This window comes from Corvus kubaryi, unplaced genomic scaffold, assembly GCF_017639235.1.
Source record: "Corvus kubaryi isolate FWS band 111438036 unplaced genomic scaffold, C.kubaryi_AGA036_p1.0 split1-131, whole genome shotgun sequence".
Taxonomy (NCBI): domain Eukaryota; kingdom Metazoa; phylum Chordata; class Aves; order Passeriformes; family Corvidae; genus Corvus; species Corvus kubaryi.
In genome coordinates, this window is record NW_024582073.1 from 5,339,760 (window position 1) to 5,361,118 (window position 21,359).

The window sequence follows — 21,359 nt, forward strand, 5'->3', positions numbered from 1 at the left end:
ACGAGGCATAATATTCCAGCAGGGATCTATACAGTCCTGAGAAGAATGGATGCCCTAAGTTTATTTGTTCATTCCAGTGTAGTATCTGCCTTTACTCCAACAGTATGACATGCATTTTGAAGTTCACCCATTTCTCCTTTTGGAAATAAAATAAAGCAAAATCCCAATTTTTCTTTTTGTGGAGTGGGAGGTACAGGCCACTATTTACAGATTGAACAGGAGGAGAGTCATCACCTCTCATCTCTTCTGATTGTGTTTTACATTAGCAGCATTTCTACCTCTGCTTAGAAAACATATATTCAGTTAGAATATGGATTTCCTCTCATTGCTGTCTGGTATTATGCATTATTACGCAAAATGTAAGTTCTTTTGTGGCTTCTTTCAATAGGAACATCCAAGTTATTACTCTTTTTGGAATCTTTACTGTTTCCCTTTTTTTAACAACTGCTTTGCTGTGTCTTAATAGCTTTAAGTGCTGCTGCATTTAAAAGGTAAAATACAGAAAAGCTGTGCAAGATAACATTTGAGTATAATGAATCTCTTTTCCACTACAGATGAATGTTCTTTTATTTCTGTAGTTTTTCAAAATGTCCTTGTGTGCTCAAGATGTCCAAAGAATAGAAAGAATACAAGCCTCTGGCATAGTCTAAATCCACAGGGTAGACAGTTGGGCCTGAAACAATAAAAGTCCAATAACAAATATAATACATATCCATTGTTTTTATTTCCACTAGGAGTTGCAAATTTTACCAGTTTGATCCTGACTTGTGTGCATTTATGTTACACTAAGAATTCTCTCATATCTTAAAACACAAAATTAATGTTATTTATGCATATAAACAATAGAAAACATCTTTCACACACTGCAGCAGAGAGGCTGTAGAAGCACAAGGTCAATGACAAGTTAGTACATCTTGAGCAGTTGTATTTAAAAATTTCTTTGCCTTGCTAAAATAACCTATAAGCAGAATGCAGATTGGACTATTAATGGAATAGGAGAGAGTTAGACACATCTTGAAACTAGTTTTGCCTGTCTAGAGAAGAGTTCTGCAAGGCTGTGGCTCTGGCCCATGCAGACTTTGTGAACTCCAGTCAATGATCTGTTGTTTTTAACTGTTCAACATCTGTTAAAGTGCCATGCTGGAAATTCTCGATTGCTGAAAGAGTTACTGACTTTGCAATTATTTCAATGCCTAACCATTCTTTCAGTGAAATATTTTTTTCTAATACTACTACTGATAGATACCATAACGCTACTAATAAATAAATAAATGCTACTACTACTTCTACTAAGTAATACTAATAATAGATATTAATAGCATCAGGATAACTAGTACATTTTAAAAGGAATTCAGAACCTCTTTGAGTTTAATTAACTTTCATGGGAGACTTGGCATAGAACAAATCAATATCTATCAAATTTCTGCCATCTGCACATGTTTCTTCATGTTAGAAAAATATTATTTCCATTGCTTCACTTTGAGGTGGAAAGAAAACTAATAAATTCCCCAAATTTGTTTGCTTATTTTAAAATTGAGACTTTAGGCTTTGAAAATGAACATCAAACTCTTTCTCTAACAGCAGACCTAAAACTTTCACAGGCACATTCTACTGAGTCTTCCCTGCACATATAACTCATCTCTGATGTTTTCTAAAGTGTCAGCTCTTCACTTACAATTCCCTGAAAGGTTACCATGTTTTTCAGAGGAATTGGCTAAATTCAGTTAATTTTGTGTTTAAATTCAAATGTGAAATCAGATATTTGAGATCAGTGTTTACCACTGAAGCAAATCCTTCCCAGTGATAATGCCTTATTTTTCTTTTAGATAAAAATATTATACTTGTGATCAAAGTTTAGCTGTAACTAATCTTTCAAAAGATGTATTTTTCCTAAATTTCAGCACTTTCTCATTAGTGTTAAGACCATATAAAGAAAATAAATCAGTAAAAGTATTCTGAGTTATTAAAAATATTATGGTCATATGAAGTGCTTCATCATGCTCTGTCAACCTTAAACTTTTATGAAGTTATGTAATTAACTCCTAATATCTATGCTGTAACAAACTATATCCCATCTACCCCTGTAGTGATGATGTCAGGAAGAAATAATCATCCAGAGTCCTCCCTTTGCCCTGTAAGACAATTCTGGTGCTGCCTACTGCGAGAGCAGGCTGAAGTTGCAGGCAGTATTGCTTCAGCCTCCATTAATGTGAACTGCAGTGGTAGAATGGAATTTTGTTGGGTCTGAATGGGTCTGAATTTGCCTGAAGTTCAGAAGCCTGTCAGGTACAAGGTAGGGGCAATCAATAAGACAGTTCTGGAATTCTGATATATCTATTTAAGGCCCAAAGTCACAAGAAAACCCATGTGTTTAAAATGGAAGATAGGTGCTTATATCTGCATTTGGAGTTCTCAAAACACCTGCTCAGCTGCAATGTAACACAAGCGGTGACAAAAATAATTAGGTTTGTTTTTTTTTTTTACAATTAAATGTTTTTAGGTACCTAAAATTCCGCTCCAAAGTATATCAGCCCTGTGGCTTCCAACAAATCTTTTGTGTGAACTGAAAGATGCTATCAAACCAGCCTTCCTTTGCCTTCATCACTTCAAAAGCTCAATCCAGAAATATCTCTGAGTGTATTTACTTGATCAGGATTTACAAAATTTTCTATACCAGCTGTCTCTTTCCTTTTTTAGAAAATGAAAAGGTATAATCTAAAAACATCTGGATGACTGCTCTAAAGGTTGGAGGATGCAGGAAACTCAATTTATTTCTTCTGTGTAAGACAATTCAAACCTATCTTACAGAAGAACTCCATAAAATGTGAAATATTTGGGGATGACAGAAGTGCACGTGAAGTTGTTTAATTCTGCAAATAATTTTAAAAGAAACTGAATGGATTGAGTGACTATACCCACGTCTGGGCAGCCCCTTTATGTGTGAGAGACCAGATATAGGTCCCCTTTTGACATACCTGACCCTCCATTTGTATCATATAGAGGGCCTCAGCTCCTAATACAACTTGTCATAGCAGCCAGATACCCTAAGTCCATTTGCAAACTCTAGTACAGTTGCTTCAGATGCTTTAGAAAACTGGAATGGGTGAAGATTTGATCCTGTGTGTCTCTTGGGTTCCAGTTCATCAGCTCAAGTGGGGCAAATGTATATCCTTAAAGAACTGATGACTGTATTTATTTACAGAGACTTCAGTAACACAGAGACACTATGTAGTGAACAGAAATACTACTGTGAAACTTGCTGCAGTAAACAAGAGGCACAAAAGAGGTAAGCAAAGAGCAGACTGTTTCACCATGTCCCTTCTGGGCTCTGACAAACTTCCTCCTTGATATTTATTTTGTTTAGATACCTAGAAGCCTTACATCCCAAATGCATTCTCTGTGTGGACCAGAGAACCTACAGACAGATTTAAAGGCATGTGTCTTAGTCTTGAAGCTACTGCTAGTTGACTACTGTTACTTACAAAGTGCTTTTGTAATGTGGACGTTAGCTTATTAAGGGAAGAGAGAATGGCTTTGAACTGGTCAGGTGTTAATCATATGCATTCATAATGGTTTCACAGGATGAGAGTAAAAAAACTGCCAATGATTCTTGCCTTACACCTCAAGAGATTCAAGTATATGGAGCAATTGCACAGGTATACTAAGCTGTCTTACCGTGTAGTATTTCCTCTGGAGTTACGTCTCTTCAACACATCTGGCGATGCCATCAACTTAGATCGGATGTACGACTTGGTAGCTGTTGTTGTTCACTGTGGAAGGTAATGTACTTTCATGTGTATCACGAGCTATTGCCAGATACTCCAAGGGTAGGGGCGGGCATCCCTGACCAAATGTGGGGAGAGTGGGAGGCAGGGCTTAAACCCTGCTGCTGCACTGACTTGCATGTGTCTTGGGCCAACCTCCCTAATAGTAAATCTGTACTTGTTTAAGAAATAATGTCTCAGGTCTCCAAAAGTCAAAAGTTTAGTTTAAATTGATGAAACTATCTTCTTCCTCATGAGACCACTTAAAAAAGTTGGGAGCCAGGACTCTGTGAGGGCCAGAGGCTGTCAGCATGTAGGCCCCACAAGAGATCACCTTAGTCAATTTTCCCCCCTATATTTAATCCATAAAGTTTTAAAAATATTTTTTGCCTACCATGAGCAACTTGTTAAGTGTTCTATAGGTTAATTTGCAAATGGTCCTGGCACAGGTGAAAACACCACCTTTAGCTTTCAGCTGATGAGCCTTGCAACAAGTTAATGAAAAGGTGAAACAACTAAATGTCTAGCGTACCACCACAGCTGGGTTTACTATGTTTTTCATAAGATTTAATTATAATTATGAATTCATAAAGAAATGTGACTTATCAAAATGGACTCAGTAGCATTTTCTAATATTTTGTGGTTTGGGTTTTTGTTTTGCTCTCTAGTGGACCGAATCGGGGGCATTACATTACTATTGTGAAAAGTCATGGATTTTGGCTCTTGTTTGATGATGACATTGTAGAGGTCAGTATGCTGAAGGTCATGAGCACAACTTTTGTGTTTATGTTTGCTTCTCTACTTGGGGTTAAGATTCTGATCAGGAACTGGGCAGAGATGGGTAGAACTGCAAAGCCACAGTTCGGTTATAATGTAATATTTAGCTCAACTCTGTTAGGAAGAAAGATTATAAACAAAATTATTAATCCTGTAGTTTGTGCTCTGTTAATGTCAGAGGGGTTTTTTTATTTCATAGCAACTTCAAATATTTTTAATACCAGACTTTAAGTGTTTAATTTTGAATGTTTTCTATATCTAATAAAATCAATTTAATTCATTAAAACCTTATCACTTGGCAAAATTGAACTAGGTAAATCTAGCATTGCTATGGAGTTTTCAATTTTGAAAACTAGGGAAGTTACAAGAAAGTCTGAATTGTGCTGTTGATCTGGGATTGCCTGAATGCAGATTAGAGTAGAATCTGTCCCACAGCTATTACAGATTCTGTCTAAGGATTCTGAAATGCATTCTTATGCAAACCCTTTATGTCATTGGCAAAACTGAGGTCTTGAGTCTGATTTCCGAAGAGGTAAGGAAAATAAGCACTGAGATGCTGGATGGGGCATGTCTTGAAGAAGGTTTCTGGAAATTTGAGAAAGATGGGATCACATGGTCACATTTATGTGTTTTAACAGTGTTCATTACTGCATTCCAAGGAGTCTCTTTGTTATTGGAAAAAGCCTAATTCAGTTAGGTTCAGTGACAGAAACATGCCTATGACTTTCATGAGTGAGATCAGCAAGGTTCAGCCCCTAAATATTACCCTTTCACTGCTTAAACTGCAAACAGAATTTGCTAATTGCTACCTCTAAACAAATAATTGAATTTGTCATTTCTGTTCATACAGTCATTTAATCTGTGTTTGGTATTTGTTTTATCTAACAGCATATTAAAAAAAATATTTATTTTGCAGAAAATAGATGCTCAAGCTATTGAAGAATTCTATGGTCTGACCTCTGATATATCAAAAAATTCAGAGTCTGGCTATATTTTATTCTATCAGTCAAGAGAGTGACTTGGCAAACTGTGATAATTGCGCACAATGATGCTGCACGTAAAAGAAGGTGATGGCTCCCCTGAACTGACTTTTACACAGACCACAGCTCGGAAGGTTGAACAACGATACACTCTGTCTCCTATTCAATGGTCTATGTGATGTTGACTATAACCGTCCATTTTTGACATTCAGAACTTTGTTTTAGAGAGGGGGGTTTGTTTGTAGTTTTTAAGTCTGATTGAAGAGCTAATTGAAGTCAGATTTTAGTGGAATTTATATGGACTAACATTTACAGACCATAAGGTTTGGATGTCAACTGTTAAACCCAATCCAGCTAGAGTAGTATTTTATATGAAAGTGTTCATTACATTTAGGGCAAAATTATTTAAAACTTTCTAAATGGTTTTGGAGTGTGTTGATTTACAAAGCATTCCTTTAAATACATCCTGACATATACTTACCCCTTTTAAGTGTAAGGAAAAAAATCAATTCAGTGATGATTCGAGTTGTGGTTGTATAGGGGATCTTTTTACTTGTTACTCTGCTGCAGAAAAGATATTCTTCCAAAATAATTTCAATTTTGGTTGTTAAAAACTTTCAGTGTATAACCACAGACCTAAAATTCACATAGAGGGATTTAAATTACACTGGAACTAAGTAGTTCTGTATGTTCAGTCACTTCATCATGAGGTAATACAGATGAGGTGAGAGTTCAGAATTTACAGAGCACTGGAATAAAGAGAGTAAGATGACACATATGATACAGAGATAAATTACGTTTATAAAGATTGATCTTACCTTTTTGTTAAAATGGTATCATAGATTGTTTACTTTGATTGAGTTTGCAAAGATTGCAACACTGCTCACATGCAACATATCCATCAGGACCGAAATTATCCAGTCATTTAAATAACTGTTGTTTGTACATAAAAAACACAGCTTGGTCCTGCAATTTTCTAAGTATCTGTAGTTCCCATTTTCTTTTCTCAAGACAGAGTCCATTTCTTAGAAATATAATACATAGCAACCACTAATTTACATGCTATCATGTATATATCATCCTTAACATTTTGGTCATATTTGACAGAGTTTTGTCACCACAGAAACAGAAAGGGATCTGGAGTGCTTGATTTCAAAACTAGTACAGAAGTCTTAGTTTGTGATTTTCCTGGGTGAATTTGGCTGGCACTTGTCATGCACTGGCTAATAAAATTTCCAAATTCACCGGAATACCTGAATTTGGCGAAGAATAAATGTAGAAGAAGGTATCAATAGGGTATGAGAAGGGATTGATAGTGGCTTGATAGTCAGTGGTAATGCTGGGTAACTACCTTGTTCAGTGTGACACTTTCATTCCATTATACAGTTCTTGAACTTCAGTAGCCAAAGTCCTATTCCAATGACATCAGCAGCAAAAACACTCTTCTTGTCTTCATGGGGGCTGACAGTTGGTTCTAGTAAGGAAATTTTCTCATCTCACAAAATTTATTTCTACCTGTTATATTTTATTCACTCATTATGTATTTATTAGACAATGTTGGTTTTGGTCCTTTTCTTTAAGAAGCCTGCCTGACACTTTATGGCCAACACTCCATTTCAAGAAATGGCTTTTGAAGTGCAGCTACATCTCATATTTTAGTCTTCTGTAGGAAAGAGAATAATGTTTTCATTGTACTCTACTGTGAATGTGAAATATCTTTTGTGAAATAATGGTGAAAATGAAGTAGCTTCTACTGTAACATCGTCTGAAGTTCAGTTGGATTTACCAATGGCCATTTTGTAAACTAAGGCAATGTAGCACTTTACACTGAATGAGAAACAGAAGTGGGCTTTTCAGCTAAGATTATTTGTGATTTATCATGTTATTATACTGATGCAAGAAAACAGACATAGAATGTAACCTTGGAGGACTTACTGAAGTGAATGATAGCAGTGGTCTACAGAGATCACTCACATGAATGAAAGCTGGTATGCAGGCTCAAGAGAAGCATAATTAGGATGCAGCTCTTGTTCTTTTATAGATGTTAGAATGAAATGTTTTGTCTCTAATACAGAAGATAGACATCTTACTGGAGACTTCAACTCCCACTGAGACCCAGGATCTTTTCCACTGAAAAGCTAAACCTGCAAATCCTTCTTTAATTGATTTATTTATAAGCATTCAGAATTTCTGTATAAAAATACAATAATTACTGGCCTTTTTAAATGGGTAAGGTTTCCTCACTGTGAATGAAATCACTTTGTAGATCAGCATTAACCAGCGCTGGTCCAAAAGTCTGTATTTCGCTGTTTACTGCTGAACGTTCTTATGGTATTCTGTGGTTTTTAAAAGATTCAACAAAACAGATATTCTTAAGGTATCATTTGAATCTTCACGACTCATGTTTATATGAAAAGTAATTTCTCATAAAAATAATTTTTAAATCAGTTCAGTTTTAGGAAACATTTTCCCTATTTCAATTGACTTACATGAAAATTGGTTTTTAAAATGTTAATAGTATGAATTAATATTTAAATGCTAACGAACAGGATAATAATCTCTGGTTTTCTCCACTGCAAGACAGCCTTAGATTGTAAAACATACAGATCATTGCAGTAAGTTATTGAGAGTAAAATTACTAGAATAAGCTGTTTCATAAAGTATGAAAAAGCATTTTTAATTCATGCTGGCCCATGAAAAGATCACAGCATTAGTATCATACAAGTCCAACATCAGTAGTCTGACATCAGCTCTGAAAAATTATGGAATACATACTTTATACTAACACTAGCTAAACTAGGGAGCATTTTTTTTTGATTAAAAAAATTGTGGTCACAATTCTATAAATTGGATCTAGCCTCCAGTGTGCTGAATGTCTTGACTTCAGTCCAAAAGCTGTCAGTCACAGCTGTATGAATAGTGCCAGTCTAGGCAGAGGAACTCTTCTTTGTCAAATTAAGCACATTCACACAAGTTTTGCAGGATTGGGATCCCCACAGGAGCAATCATATGGTATAAAGTATTTTAGTTGATTAAATAAAGCATAATCCCTTTTCTCTTACACTTATGCATAGATTTGCATGGATATGCATAGTCCCCTATGAAAGAATGGAAAAATACCTAAGATAATAAAAGTTTTTCAGCTACCATCTAGAAAACAAAATACTAGCACAGGTGTCTAATAATATTCTGTACTTCCCTAAAATGACTGTATTTTATGGTGTCGGGTTCTATGTATATTAGGTCTAACAACAATTGAAGTTTTCCAATTGTTTCCCACACTGTTGCTGAGATGCATTGTCCATTTATAAATCCTATTACTAAGTTCTCTACTTAGAAAAATGAACATTTTTGTCTTGTGCTGTGTTTTCACAGCACTGCAGTGCTGATGAATCAGATATCTTAGAGGATGAGCTCAGAACTCAAATTTTATGTTTCCCAGAATAGGCTGTTGGGATTTTATGGAATTTGTAATTAGGGGACACAGCAGAGGGAGGCAGAATAGCAGAGTAATGGAAAAGCCATACCAATGAAACAGAACACCTTTTTGAAATCAAGTCCCAAAATTACTCCTGTCAATTCTACTTTAACAATTTAGTTACCTCAGAGTACCTGATAATGTATGAAAATCTTGTTTCTTTAGCCGTCGGAGTAAAGAAAATTAAGCAGTAGGAATTTCCTTCATATCAGGTTTAATAAAGATATTAAAGACCTAACAAAATTAAACTGAAATTCACGTTACATGATGGGTCCTAAAGTGATACCACAACCTGTCTTTTGTCTTCAGACATTACATTTCTGTCACTCATCTGTTCCAGCATCATGTAGTTGGTACCTGAGCTGACAGCTTGCAGCTGCCAGGGATTTGATGCCTCTCAGCAGCAGACATTTCTGGTTTTATCTCTTTTTTGCTGCATGTGGCTGATAGTTGTGAGCAGTGTCTTACAGCTGAATGAATACTAGAAATTTTAACAAGTTTTGTCTGTGTACCTGTTCCTTGCTAGTGTCTTTTAGAAGGGTTTGTTTTAATTTATTTTTCTTTTGTTGGTCTGTTACTGTACTTGTATAATAACTTATGTGGTAATATTGTTTTGCTTTAATTTTTATATACTTTTTTTTTTAATGTAATCAACCCAAGCACTTTAAGCAACGTCAATCTTGTGAAATTCCGATCAGCTTAACATTTTACCTTTGTCTGACTGCTTTTGCAGCTGTTTGCTTGTGATCCAAAATCTCTAGTTACAACTCAATTTCCATTTTTAGTCTTGTAGTCCTAGTTGGCTTGTAAATTTGGAAAGCCCAAGCATTTTCATACATATTTGTTCATATCTAAAAAGGAAGCAGCATTTACTTTGTGTCTGCTACACACATCGGTACCTGATGAACTGCGCTCTCAGTGCACATTTCACAGTCTCTTTTTTACTCTCTGCCTGCTAACCCATCTGAGGATGACTGTAATACTTCAATCTCTGACACAGTTATCAATAACTAAAATTTAGAAAAGTTCCAGTTCTTACAGGAGAATTCTCTTTTACCAAACACAGAGTCAACTGTCAATCAGCCAATACTACAGGTATTGCTCTCTTTGCCATTTTATCAGTGCTCTGCTCAGTCTCAAGTGTGAATAATCTGAAGAACCACATTTATTCTTGGCCACTGTGTGCATGCTGGCAAGGAGAGCAAATCTTTGCATCTTTTTTCTCTGCACTTGGGCCAATATAAAGCAAAGAGATAATGAAGGAAGATAAGTGCTGGTGTAAAATTATGGTTTTTAGAGGACAGCGTCTGTGGTGTCCATATCAGAAAGTCACTGGGTTTCTGTGTTGTTAATGCAAGGGTTATTCCTAGTGCTTTAGGTATTGTATTTTCTTTGATCAATGAAAAGACCAGGACTTTTTCCTGTTGCATCTGTTCTGATACTGAGGTGTTTCTTCTCAATTCAACATGGTCCTTACTATGTAAATAGCCCTTGGCAAGCCTCGCCTCGATAGACACCCATTTAATTTCTTTCCAGTTAATAGGCATTACTTCAAAGAGATTGCTTGAGCCTGTCTACAAGATTTATTCAGGTAACACACTTCTTTTGCATACAGGGTCAAATAACACCTATTGGGAGGTATGAGCCCACCTGATGGGACCATCTTGCTAAACCCACACCATTTTACGTACTAATGATTCTTTACCCTCTAGGAGGTTTGCTTGCTGGCTTTGCCTGACTGATTTATTATGAAACTGCAAATAATTCCCTTTATTCATGGTCTCAAAGTTGCTATAATTCTTTAATAAATTCTGTTTCACTTGGTTATCAAGACTGGGACTGTTGTACTATGTAAAATAAATTAACTTCTGTATACCATTCACAGCAGTCAATTTAACAAACAGCCTAATGCTTCTGGTGAAGGCTGTTGCAGGTGGCAACTTCACTGTATGTAAGAATATGAAAGAGTAAGTAACTTTTCTGCAATAGCACAGTGGGTCTGTGGGAGAAGCTGGACTGACATGCAGCTTCCTAACCTCCATCCTCTAGATAATCCTGACCCTTCTTGTAGGGTTCCAAAGTGGCAAGAGTAAACCCTTTGTGAAGACATCTTGCAGTTCACCAAAACGTGTTGCTTGCTGCAGTAGATAATTAATGAGTATTTGCAACCCCTCTGTCCCTGCTCCCCAAAATCTTATTAATAGGTATACATTCCTTGAAGAGGCTGAGCTTAAACCTCAGCTTTGTATTTGCAATGGTGTTCATGTTTGAAATGTCCCATGCCAGACTCTGTCCACATGCTAAATTGTTCCTAGTCCTCTCTCAACTCTCATTCTAACAGCAGGAGCAACATCAGGGCAACCATGTTATAGGTTCCACTGCTTTTCCTGGAGACAATTTTCTAGTCTCAGTGGCTTTCATTGGAAAACGCCTAACGCAAACTCCATAACTTATCACGATGCTTTAGGAGTAAAGCCACCACATCCTGTATGACTGTAGGGTAGGAGGAAGAAGAAAGAGAAGAGGATGAAATATGGAAAGGATTGGTTTTTTTCAGAGGCTCTGAATATGTGTATCTGTTTGTAAATATATAGTCCCTCTCTACCTTGTCAAAATGATGCAATCATAATAAAACTACTTTAAATTTTGTGCTAGTTTTTTAAATGGAATAAGAGGTAGTAAAATTATGAGGTACACAATTGGGGACATATAAAAATTCTGGATTTCTAGTACAGCGCACAATACTCAGTGTATGTGTACAGATGAATATCTGCTCTTTTTAATCATCATGTACATGTAATTGAACCCTGCACCACCTGCAGAACTGTAAGATAAAAATCATGTTGGTTATTAAGGTTGTAACATAAGAAGACAGTATTTTCTCCTGTTAACATGTTTATATTTTACATAAAATAAACTCCCTAGCTGATCTCGCTTCCATTCAGTTTGCTTTGACTTCAGCTGGAGCCATACTAAGGCTGAGCATTGATGCTGGTTGTTACACAACATGCTTCTGAATGTCAGAAACCTGTGTTCTTACAGATGACAAGACTGCTGATGCTTGCTTTTTATTTCATTTAATGTGATCATCACTTTTTAAGTGACTTCAGAGAATATTTCACCATGTGGGATGACTGCCTCTGAAGAGTCTTAGGAGAACAAGTTTTGCAAGTAGTTTGTGAGTTGTCTTGGTGGAATATACATACAATTGCATGGCTGAGCTGTACCCAGTTAAAGCACACCACTGACCTTGTCAATGTTTCTGAGCTTCAATGTTTCAGCTAAAACTGAAGACAATAAAAATCAGTCAGAACTGAACTACCTTTTACATCAGGGAACAATGAGCCCTTTTATCCTGGAATTTTACCTGTGACTAAAGGAGTGGGAAAGGATTTTGCTAATGAGGTCTAAAATTTTGTCAGAGAGTTGAAAGGTTCCTCATTGCTGATTTTCCTAATGTTGTTCATTAACAAACACAATTTACATTCTCAAAAGTGTGGCAAATAAAAGGCTGGAGTTTCTTGCTCCTGTCTAAATGTATTCTTTTTATTCCTTCAGAATCATTTGGGGAACCAAAATCAAACAAAGCTGTCAAACTGCATATTATATTTATAGCTAACACACTCTATGATTTATGGCACATCAGACTATCAAAGGATTAGGTTGAAAAACACTTCATGTCTTACAGTACATATTTCCTCTCAAAAATATTTGAAGTACCTTCAAACTTATTCCTGGGTTCTTAGGACATAAGCATTTAACTGCAGGATGGAGACAGAAATTTAAAACATGGGAGATGACTGAAATAAATAATCACCAATCCATTATTTTAAAATATCTTGAAGAAATAGAATTTATGGCGTAAAGAAACCAAGGAGAAGTTTCCAGCCGCAGGATTCACAATCTCTACGTGGGCTCTGCTAGAATTTCTCTCACTTCAGAAATGCACTTTCCCAGAAGCTGAATGATGTTTACCTATGTCTCTGTTCTTTATTCTTTTTTATGAATTAGATTTGTTGTTTTACATTAGACTGGGTTATGTTCTGTGCACCAGATAACCGTAGAAATGCTAAAAATATAATTTAATCTCAATTGAAAAGTCAGATATGGTAGGAGAAAATTATAAAGTTACTCATTTAAATGTTCTCATGACTTCAAACACTATTTATTAGACATGACTAAATACATGACATGGAAAATCACATTTCTGGAGATTTTAATTTCTTTGAATGCTTGTGTGCAACTTAAAAATCCAGTAAAAATTCTTAAAGAAGAAAAATGGAACAATCATTTTTAATACATATACATATATATATATATATATATATATGTGGCAACAGAACATTTTAATTATCTGCTCTGAAAAAATCTTCCTCTTATTAATTTTTTCAAATGGATCAATCCATTGCCTTGTTAGATTTCACTCACCCTCACTGCACAATGCAGAGTTGAACCAGTCACAACCATTTCAGCTGGTGCTAATAGTGAAATTAACATGACTACAGAAACAGCAGAGAAGTCAACACCCTGGAGTTTGCAGGTTGTCCCGGGCTGCATGGAGAGACCTACCAGGGTCAAATAAAAGTCAAGAGGTGGAGGCTGTTAAACACTTTCCCAAATCCCTGCGAGGGTAAAATAGAGGGGTGAGTGCTGAATGAAATTTGGAATAAGACAGACTGAAACATCCTTTGGATTTCATTTGACACACATATGAGAAAAAATATTCAAGTCAGGTACAGAACAGAAGCAAAAATGTTGAAACAAGATACAGATGTCACCCAATATTGCAAACTAGCCATCACAAATGCTTAGAGAGCAAATTTTACCATCAATCACTTCACTATAGCTAAGAGTAAAGAAGCTCCAGGTGGGTTTGCAGCTTTACAGTGGGATTGGTAATAACAGCATCTGGAATAAAGTTTCTTACAGCATCCTCATAAAAATTCTGGTGTGCAGAGCTGTGTTTTTCTGTGCAGATGTAAGACATGGTAATGTGTGGAACACAGAACACTGGAGAAGAACTACAGGTGTTATTATCTCTGCTCTTTGAAAACAAGCTTCAGGAGCACAAATAAAATCTTAAATTTTATTTATTCATTAGTCATGTAATTCTCCCTGTCATTTATGAAGTATTTTTCATTCTCAGGGTAGTTTACCTGATAAATAACTTTCCGACTCTTAATTTGGTGAAAATGGTAGAAATTGGGTAATGCGTACCAAAATCCTTATATATTTTAGATAACTTCAACTTGAGCTGAATCTGGCCACCTCCCAGCTAGAACAGTTGAACTGGTAGGAACATTTTCACCAGCTCCTCAGCAGCTACCTTGATGACCCATTCCCTCCTGGATGCAGTTCAAAGTGCAGATCTTGTAGCACATTGTTCCAGTATAACCTGATCCCTTGATGTCTCTGGAACCGTTCATCTTGCCTGGAATGCGCTGGGACAGCCGAGGTTGCTCAGAAAGTTTGTCATTACAGCACTTCACTTTCCAAGGAATGGATTAGTTTTCTTTTGTCCCTTAGTAATTGTTAATTATTACACACTAGCAGAAAATATTAGGTAAAGCAAGGATGATGTAATTGATTTATGGTTTATTTTTCTTTCTTCATTCTGGATGCACATTTTCAGATGAACAAAAGTATTCTGAGGTGAGGTCACAGACTTTTAATTCTGCAAGATGAGTATTTCAGGCAGAGGCCAGTGTTGACTAAGACAGCATCAGAATATGACTTTGAGGACAACATAAAGCCCAATATATAAGCAGAATTCTTCCCCCTAACCTTTACAACTGTGATATTTTTAAATGCTCAAGCACAGGTTGCTAATTCTACTGTTGACATTTATGGGTTATTTCTGGGCATACTGCATCACTATCCTGTCATGATGTTTCAACCAACATTGAATCAACCAAACTTTTGTATTAACATGCTTCAGAGTATTATTCAATACTTACATTAAATTGTGTTTTTACCATGACTTAAAGAACACAGTGCTTGATATCTAAAAGCTTTATTTTATGGTAATGTTACACACTCATACTTATTTATTGTTCCCAAATGCAGTTACAGAGGATGAGGAAAGGCAATCAGTCTATCCTAAAATAAGTGGTACTGCAGAGCACAGACTGTGCCCAGCCAGTGTTTGGTGTGGTAACGGCTGTGAAGAAATGCTCACTGTTTAGTGCCTCTGTTTAGTTGTCATGACACTTGTAAAAGAAATGTACCTGGACAACGTGTTTCCTTAATATAGTCAATCTCTCGTTCTCACTCTTGTGCAGCCAGGCCCCACCCCAGATAAAACAAACCACTTCCTTCACCATGCTCTATATAATTGAACTTTATTTATCAAAATCCCAGTAATATGAAAATGAGTCATATTTCCCATGTGAAACTTTTTTTTCCATGAAACTCTGCTAAATTTGAATTAATTATACCATTTCTTAATGAAAAAAAAACCTAGATGCAGGTCCTCCTCCAGTGGCAGTCCTCTAGTGACATTCCATACCCTTTATGTGTTGGGATGTTGGGGTTTTTTCCTATTAGCCATTACGTATGGGCTTCTTTATTTTTCCTATTACTCCTGTGATTTTGGACAGTATCATCTACTATTCCAGCTCTTGAATGGAAGAGTATTTAGCTTCTCTTTCTCCAAGGGATTGCAATATCAGTCCACCAACTTCAGTGAATTTTGCAGCCATTTATTAGCCAATATTATTGGACACATTCATAGGACTCATCCTTTGGGAAAGGATGTTCAGGAAAGCAGGAAGGGCTGAAGACTGGATAGGCAAGTCTGTGCTTTCTATTCTCATCCCTGTCAAGAACTCATTGTATTGCACGGGACAAATAATGCAATCTCTCTCTTCCTCTATTTCTCACCTAGAAAATGAGTAAGCCAATATTTGTATATATCAGACAACTATGGAGCTTAGATCAGAGCAGTAGAGGCTGCAACCTGAATTACTCTTACATGTACAATAATTAGGTTATTATATTATTGTTTTTTACTTTTCAGGCAGTCATCAGTTAATAATTGCAGCACTCCTTTCAGGGAGGGAGATTTGCAGGCATCAAGAGTAGTTAACTGCTATTTGACAGAATATCTTTACAAAGACAATAAACAACTGTCCAGAGGCAGCAGGAACTAATGCTGTGATACAAATGTGCCTGAAGTTTGTCCTAGAAGGTCATTACTATTGAATTTTATTTCCAAGCAACATACCTCCTCATAACCTCAACCAAAGTAAGTGGAAAAAAATCAGGTCCAGAGTGATCTAACAAGGGAGCTGTTGCTTTCACTGACTCACCATGACTATATCTAGCGATTTCAAAGGAAAGGGGGAAAACTCTATTGCAGACAGGTTATGAAATAAATGACCCTTTAAAGATCACTTCCTTAGAAAGAAATTAAAGTTTACAAGGGAAAGAAACTTTCTAACCAAGCTTACTCAGTTTATGGTTGCTTTTTATACAGATAGGAATTAAGCTAATGGGTTAAGCTAATGGGTAAGCACTGTCTACTGCCTCATTCTTCATGTATTTGCTTAGCTAATTTCCCCCTAAAAATATTTTGTCATCCATAATAATTTTCCATGTATGCTTTAGATAATAAGATGTTATCATATTATTTACAGAATTACTTGTTACTACTTTTCTTGGGCCCTTGGCATGATTATGTGAATACGTGAATATCAACAAAACTGACCTAAAAAGCATAAGATAATATCAAAAAAACAACCAACCAACCAAAAAAGCCAACAAACAAAAACAAGCAAAAAAGAAGCAGCCCTTCAATGGCTTTATATAGTCAAATAGCAAAAAGGTAAGGATTTTTCTGGAAACATTTTTTTCCAGAACTCTGTCCTTAAATTATTTCATTCTTGGGTTTTGTACTCTTCATTTTAATCTTATTTTTCATACCTGCAAAGCAGAGAAGTCAGCTAAGTCATGGCAACATTCTGGGAAGGAAGCGGTTAATATCCATGAAGAGGAGTAAGAAATGTTGTGTTCCCTTTATAAAGGGCAATTCCTCACCCACATGGGCATTTGCAGCTCATATGGATCAGGTTTCCAAATAACCCACGTTTTGAGTCTGGAACAAACAATAAGCAATATGCAGAATTGAACCATCCTCAGCTGTCGCTGTGACGGACTGGTGGCTTAAAAAGCTGCTGTTCCAGCTGTTTCCGATGTCCATTTTTATCAGACCCTTTCAACTGGTACCTGAACAAAGAAAAGGCAAAAGTTTATAAGATCTTTCCTAGAGGAAAAGTTTCATTTAGCTGAATATTAATTTTATATTGCTGTCCAGCTATAGCAGAATAATTTGCTTTTGCTTGCTCCCCACACTCTGCACACACCCAGCCAGGAAGGGACTCTACAAAACCTTCTCAACTTCTTTGAACAAGTAAGCAAAGCTATGTCACTGGGTGGCTTTTCTGCTTAACTAAGAGACACTTCACACAACAAAAAAGTGAAGTCAAGGACTTTGCACCACAAGGTCACTGTCCCTTGATTTCAGCCATATTATCTATGTGAAAGGAAAATGTTTTGTTCTTCTTAGTCCTTTCATTTGGGGACATTTACCAAGTGTTGCCTTTACTCTTTGGTTTCTACTTAACGTTCTCCAACAACCTCAGCATTCCCAAACTTTGGGAAATCCAAAGATCTGCCAAATCCAGACCTAAAACCATTTCCAAGTTTTATTAGTTTGATGTAAAAAAATAAGTAATCCTTGTTTTTAGAAGCAGCACACCGAACTAACCTCACTGTTAGGACTGTTCTGGGTTTTGCGAGCCATGTGTTTCAAATCCGTTTATGTGGGGTGAAGGCTGGACAGCTTGTGCCCACTTTCCTGCTGGGTGATACAGCGGATTAGATAAGTAATATAAGTGTGTAACACAGGAACTTGCAAGTGGCAAGGATTTTTTCAAAACAGTTAAAACATCACCCCCTTTTACTTGCTTCTCGGTCAATACACAATTTCACACACAAAGGACATCGTGCACTCAGGTTGGAAATCTGTTTGAGAGAGTGTTGGGAGAAGAGATGAATGACTGCCTCAGGCATGAGCTTCAGGGCATGGGCATCCTTATGCTCCATGGTGTCCTGCAGTGCTAATGAGAACACCAAATATCATCCCACTGTTACTTTTTAAAACACATTATTCTTAATACCATGTGTTCCCACCCAATTGTTTTGCAAAAGAAACTTCTCTTCCCATTGCTGTTTCCTCTCGACTGTAACATAGATATTAATTAAAATAAAGAAGTTGCAGTAGGAGAAAACGATGACTTTATTTCTCAAATAAAATTTATTTCCTTAACAGCAGATGAATTCTGACACTGAAATCATTCACACTGGAACTGTATTTTCCTCCTTCTGTGAAAATGCTTTTCTTTTTCCCAAATCCTACCTGCCATCCTTCCATAACAGGAACTTAATTTAAAGCCTAACAAAGCAACTTCCCTGTATCTCAAAAAAACCCCAACTGCTGATGGACAAAATGGACCCAGGCACTGGTGAACATGGTCTGATGAAAGATAAGCTCAAAACAAAGAGCCTCATCTAAATAACCCCCAACTGGCATGAATTATCATCATTACATTCATGCAATATTTGATACACATGAACAGATGGGAAAGAAATCCTGCCTTTTGCATGCTACAACTCAATGTGCTTTGGAGCATTCACTAAAGCCAATGTGAGCAGTTTTTATTGTGTTGTGTTGGAAAGCTGTTTAGGACAGCCAGTAACCAGGTGTCTGTTAATTGAAAGTACGTAATAATGCTCTCAACTAGGTGCATGCTGCTGCACTTGCAAATATAGCGTGGAGATCTTGGACCTTGGCAGCCAGTGATGAATTTCCTGCTGTTATAAGCTCTCTGACAGTTTTGCCTGTGCTTTCTAGGACAATTTCCAAAAAAACTGAGTCAGAAAAAACAAAAAAGAGCCGTGTTTCTGGAGAAGATACCAGCTTGAGGAGAGTGGTTCATCATGGAACAGCAGGGTTTGGAGGTCAGTAGGTTTTTTTCCTCTCTTTTAGTACCTGGCTGTAAACTGAGGACTTGTATAAGAGCAACCTGTAAACAAGGAGCTTGAATGAAAATAACTTCTAGGTTGTTTGATCAGGAGTTTGTTTGGCAGAGGGCTCCTTCTGGTGTTGGGAGCAAAGAGAATTTAGAAAAGGTATGTGGTATACCTTAAAAAAATACCCAAAAATATTCTCATGCTACATTTCTTTTGATTCTTTGCTGCCTGGTCAGTATGCATTTTCTCTCTGTGGAAGTAGATTTCCAGTCTCTGATATCAGAGAAAACAGAAGTTAAATTGAAAATTATTATTTAATATTTTTTATTCTTTAATTATTTTATTATTCTTTTCACATAAATCACTTGCATTTAAGCTGCCTAAAATCTCTCCTACAAAGATTTGCTATGGCAACACATGAAGAAGCAAAATTTTTGGTTTACTGTGTACCTAAGTTATAAACCTATGTTTTATAGATGCTGACATAATATGTAGTCATTCTTTACTTAATTAACTCTATTTTTTTCCCTTCAAAAAGGCTGCTATACCTTTTAGAACAGGAGAGGGAGCAAGTCTGTAAAGCCCTTTACAGGTGTTCATCCAGGTAAAGTCCTTGACTGGAGTAGCACAACACAACAGTGACATGCAGGCAACAAAGCCCAGAGCTCATAATTCCTACATCTCCCCGGCCTTCTCAGGGTCCCCTTGGCACCCATCCACACCCACACCATTCGTCCTTTTTCCCATGCCCACTGTACCCTGAGATATTTACCCAGACTGGTTGTTTCACCAAACACTAAACTATCTGCTCTTGTTACAGTAAAGAGCAGGAAGTCACTTGGTTCTAAGAAGGGCTGGAGTTCCACTAATTAACACCACTAACATCACCAAAGTGACTCCTGGGAAGCACAGCAGTGGGAAGACAAATATCATGGTACTAAGTATAAATGATTTTACAAGCAAAAATGAGACTATCCCTTCTATAATTCTTTCAACTTTTGGCTATTTTTTTATTAACTTAGAATAATGTAATATACTTCAACTATTTTGTGGGTATTCAAAATATTCTGTTCCAATTTTTGGCTTGAAAATAGGCAAAGAGTATATAACTTCCACTTATATGGTTTGCTTCTGCTTCTTTTGAAATCTAAATCCTTTGAATGCAATAGATTTTGAATTAGGGCTGCTTTAATAAAGCTGAGGATTTGGACCTGGTCAGTGCTGGAGATGGGAAAATGGAAGAGATGCTCATTTGGTCCTACACATCAGTTTATTTCAATGAAAATAACTCTAAATTTAAAGTACTAGCCACAAGTTGCTTTACTCAAACACTCTGTTTCAATATAGCTGTTTATCTAAATCTGAGAATGATTGATTAATAAGCATTTATAGTTTAAAAAAATCAAGGTATTCAGATTCTATATTTCTTTTCTAACCATAGAGATCATGAGGATTTTAACAGCAGTTTAAAGTTAATAAAAATATTTCTTGCTCCTCGTGTCCCCTCCATAAGCTCAAATTCAGTCTGTGCTCAATGCTGCTCTTCATGAATTAAATTGCTTATAATTCCTCATTCATTCAAGTGAGAACTTTATAATCTAATGGAAGCCATTAAATTAAACAGTCCAGTCCCATTGTACTTTAGCTGGCAGACTCATCATAAAGGAAATATGTCAAATCAAATAGTGAGATGAAATAATCAGACAGCTATAAGATTGCATGTAGATTGCACTGTTTGAAGCCTATTTAAAAAGGTGGGACAATTTATGTCCCTTATATTCCATTATACACTTCTAAATTCAGAAATGTCTGACACTGAATACACTCACAAATTCCTACTTGAAAACTGATACGGAAAATTTCCATCAAGGCGTTTCATCAGTGCTATCTAGTTCTTAGAGTAAGGAAGAAGGCACTTAAAAACCTGTGATTTTTCCCCAGTATTAACATGTGTTGAGTCCAGCTTTTTTAGTCTTGTGTCTTTTGCTCTGGGGCTTCTCAGCAGCTCGCTGACTCTGGCATGCATCTCCAAGAGCAGAGTCATCTGTGGCAAAAAGACGTGTAGGAATCTAAGGAGCCAAGTTCTCTGCTGAAATAGGCGGTTCAGGTCTACTGAGAGCTGTGAAAGCTTACTGATTCTGACCACATGGAAACACCCTTCATCCTTAATTGTTACTGTGTTTTCTCAACCACATTGTTCTGATTTCGTATGTGTAGACTTGGGGGCACGGGGGAGCTGCTATATGAAACTCTTAGCCCTAGAATTTTTGATACGTAATAGCATGGTAAAGTCATCTATCTCCTTCCTATATAGTTTGCTATAAAAAT

The 21,359-nt window shown here is 36.5% G+C and overlaps 1 protein-coding gene across 3 annotated transcripts in view; it reads left to right on the top strand.

Moving 5' to 3' along the window:
• Positions 1-21,359, top strand: part of USP46 (ubiquitin specific peptidase 46) — a 59,478-nt gene that overhangs the window by 22,575 nt on the left and 15,544 nt on the right. For 2 of the 3 annotated variants that reach the window (XM_042053765.1, XM_042053764.1), the window contains exons 6-9: positions 3,203-3,286; positions 3,582-3,779; positions 4,433-4,511; positions 5,458-11,928. In XM_042053765.1, the coding sequence (XP_041909699.1) occupies positions 3,203-3,286; positions 3,582-3,779; positions 4,433-4,511; positions 5,458-5,559 (463 nt within the window). In that variant the 3' untranslated portion in view covers positions 5,560-11,928. Of the gene's footprint in view, positions 1-3,202; positions 3,287-3,581; positions 3,780-4,432; positions 4,512-5,457; positions 11,929-18,912; positions 19,020-21,359 lie in introns of those variants that run through there. The other variant, XR_006020619.1, reaches the window with a different exon arrangement.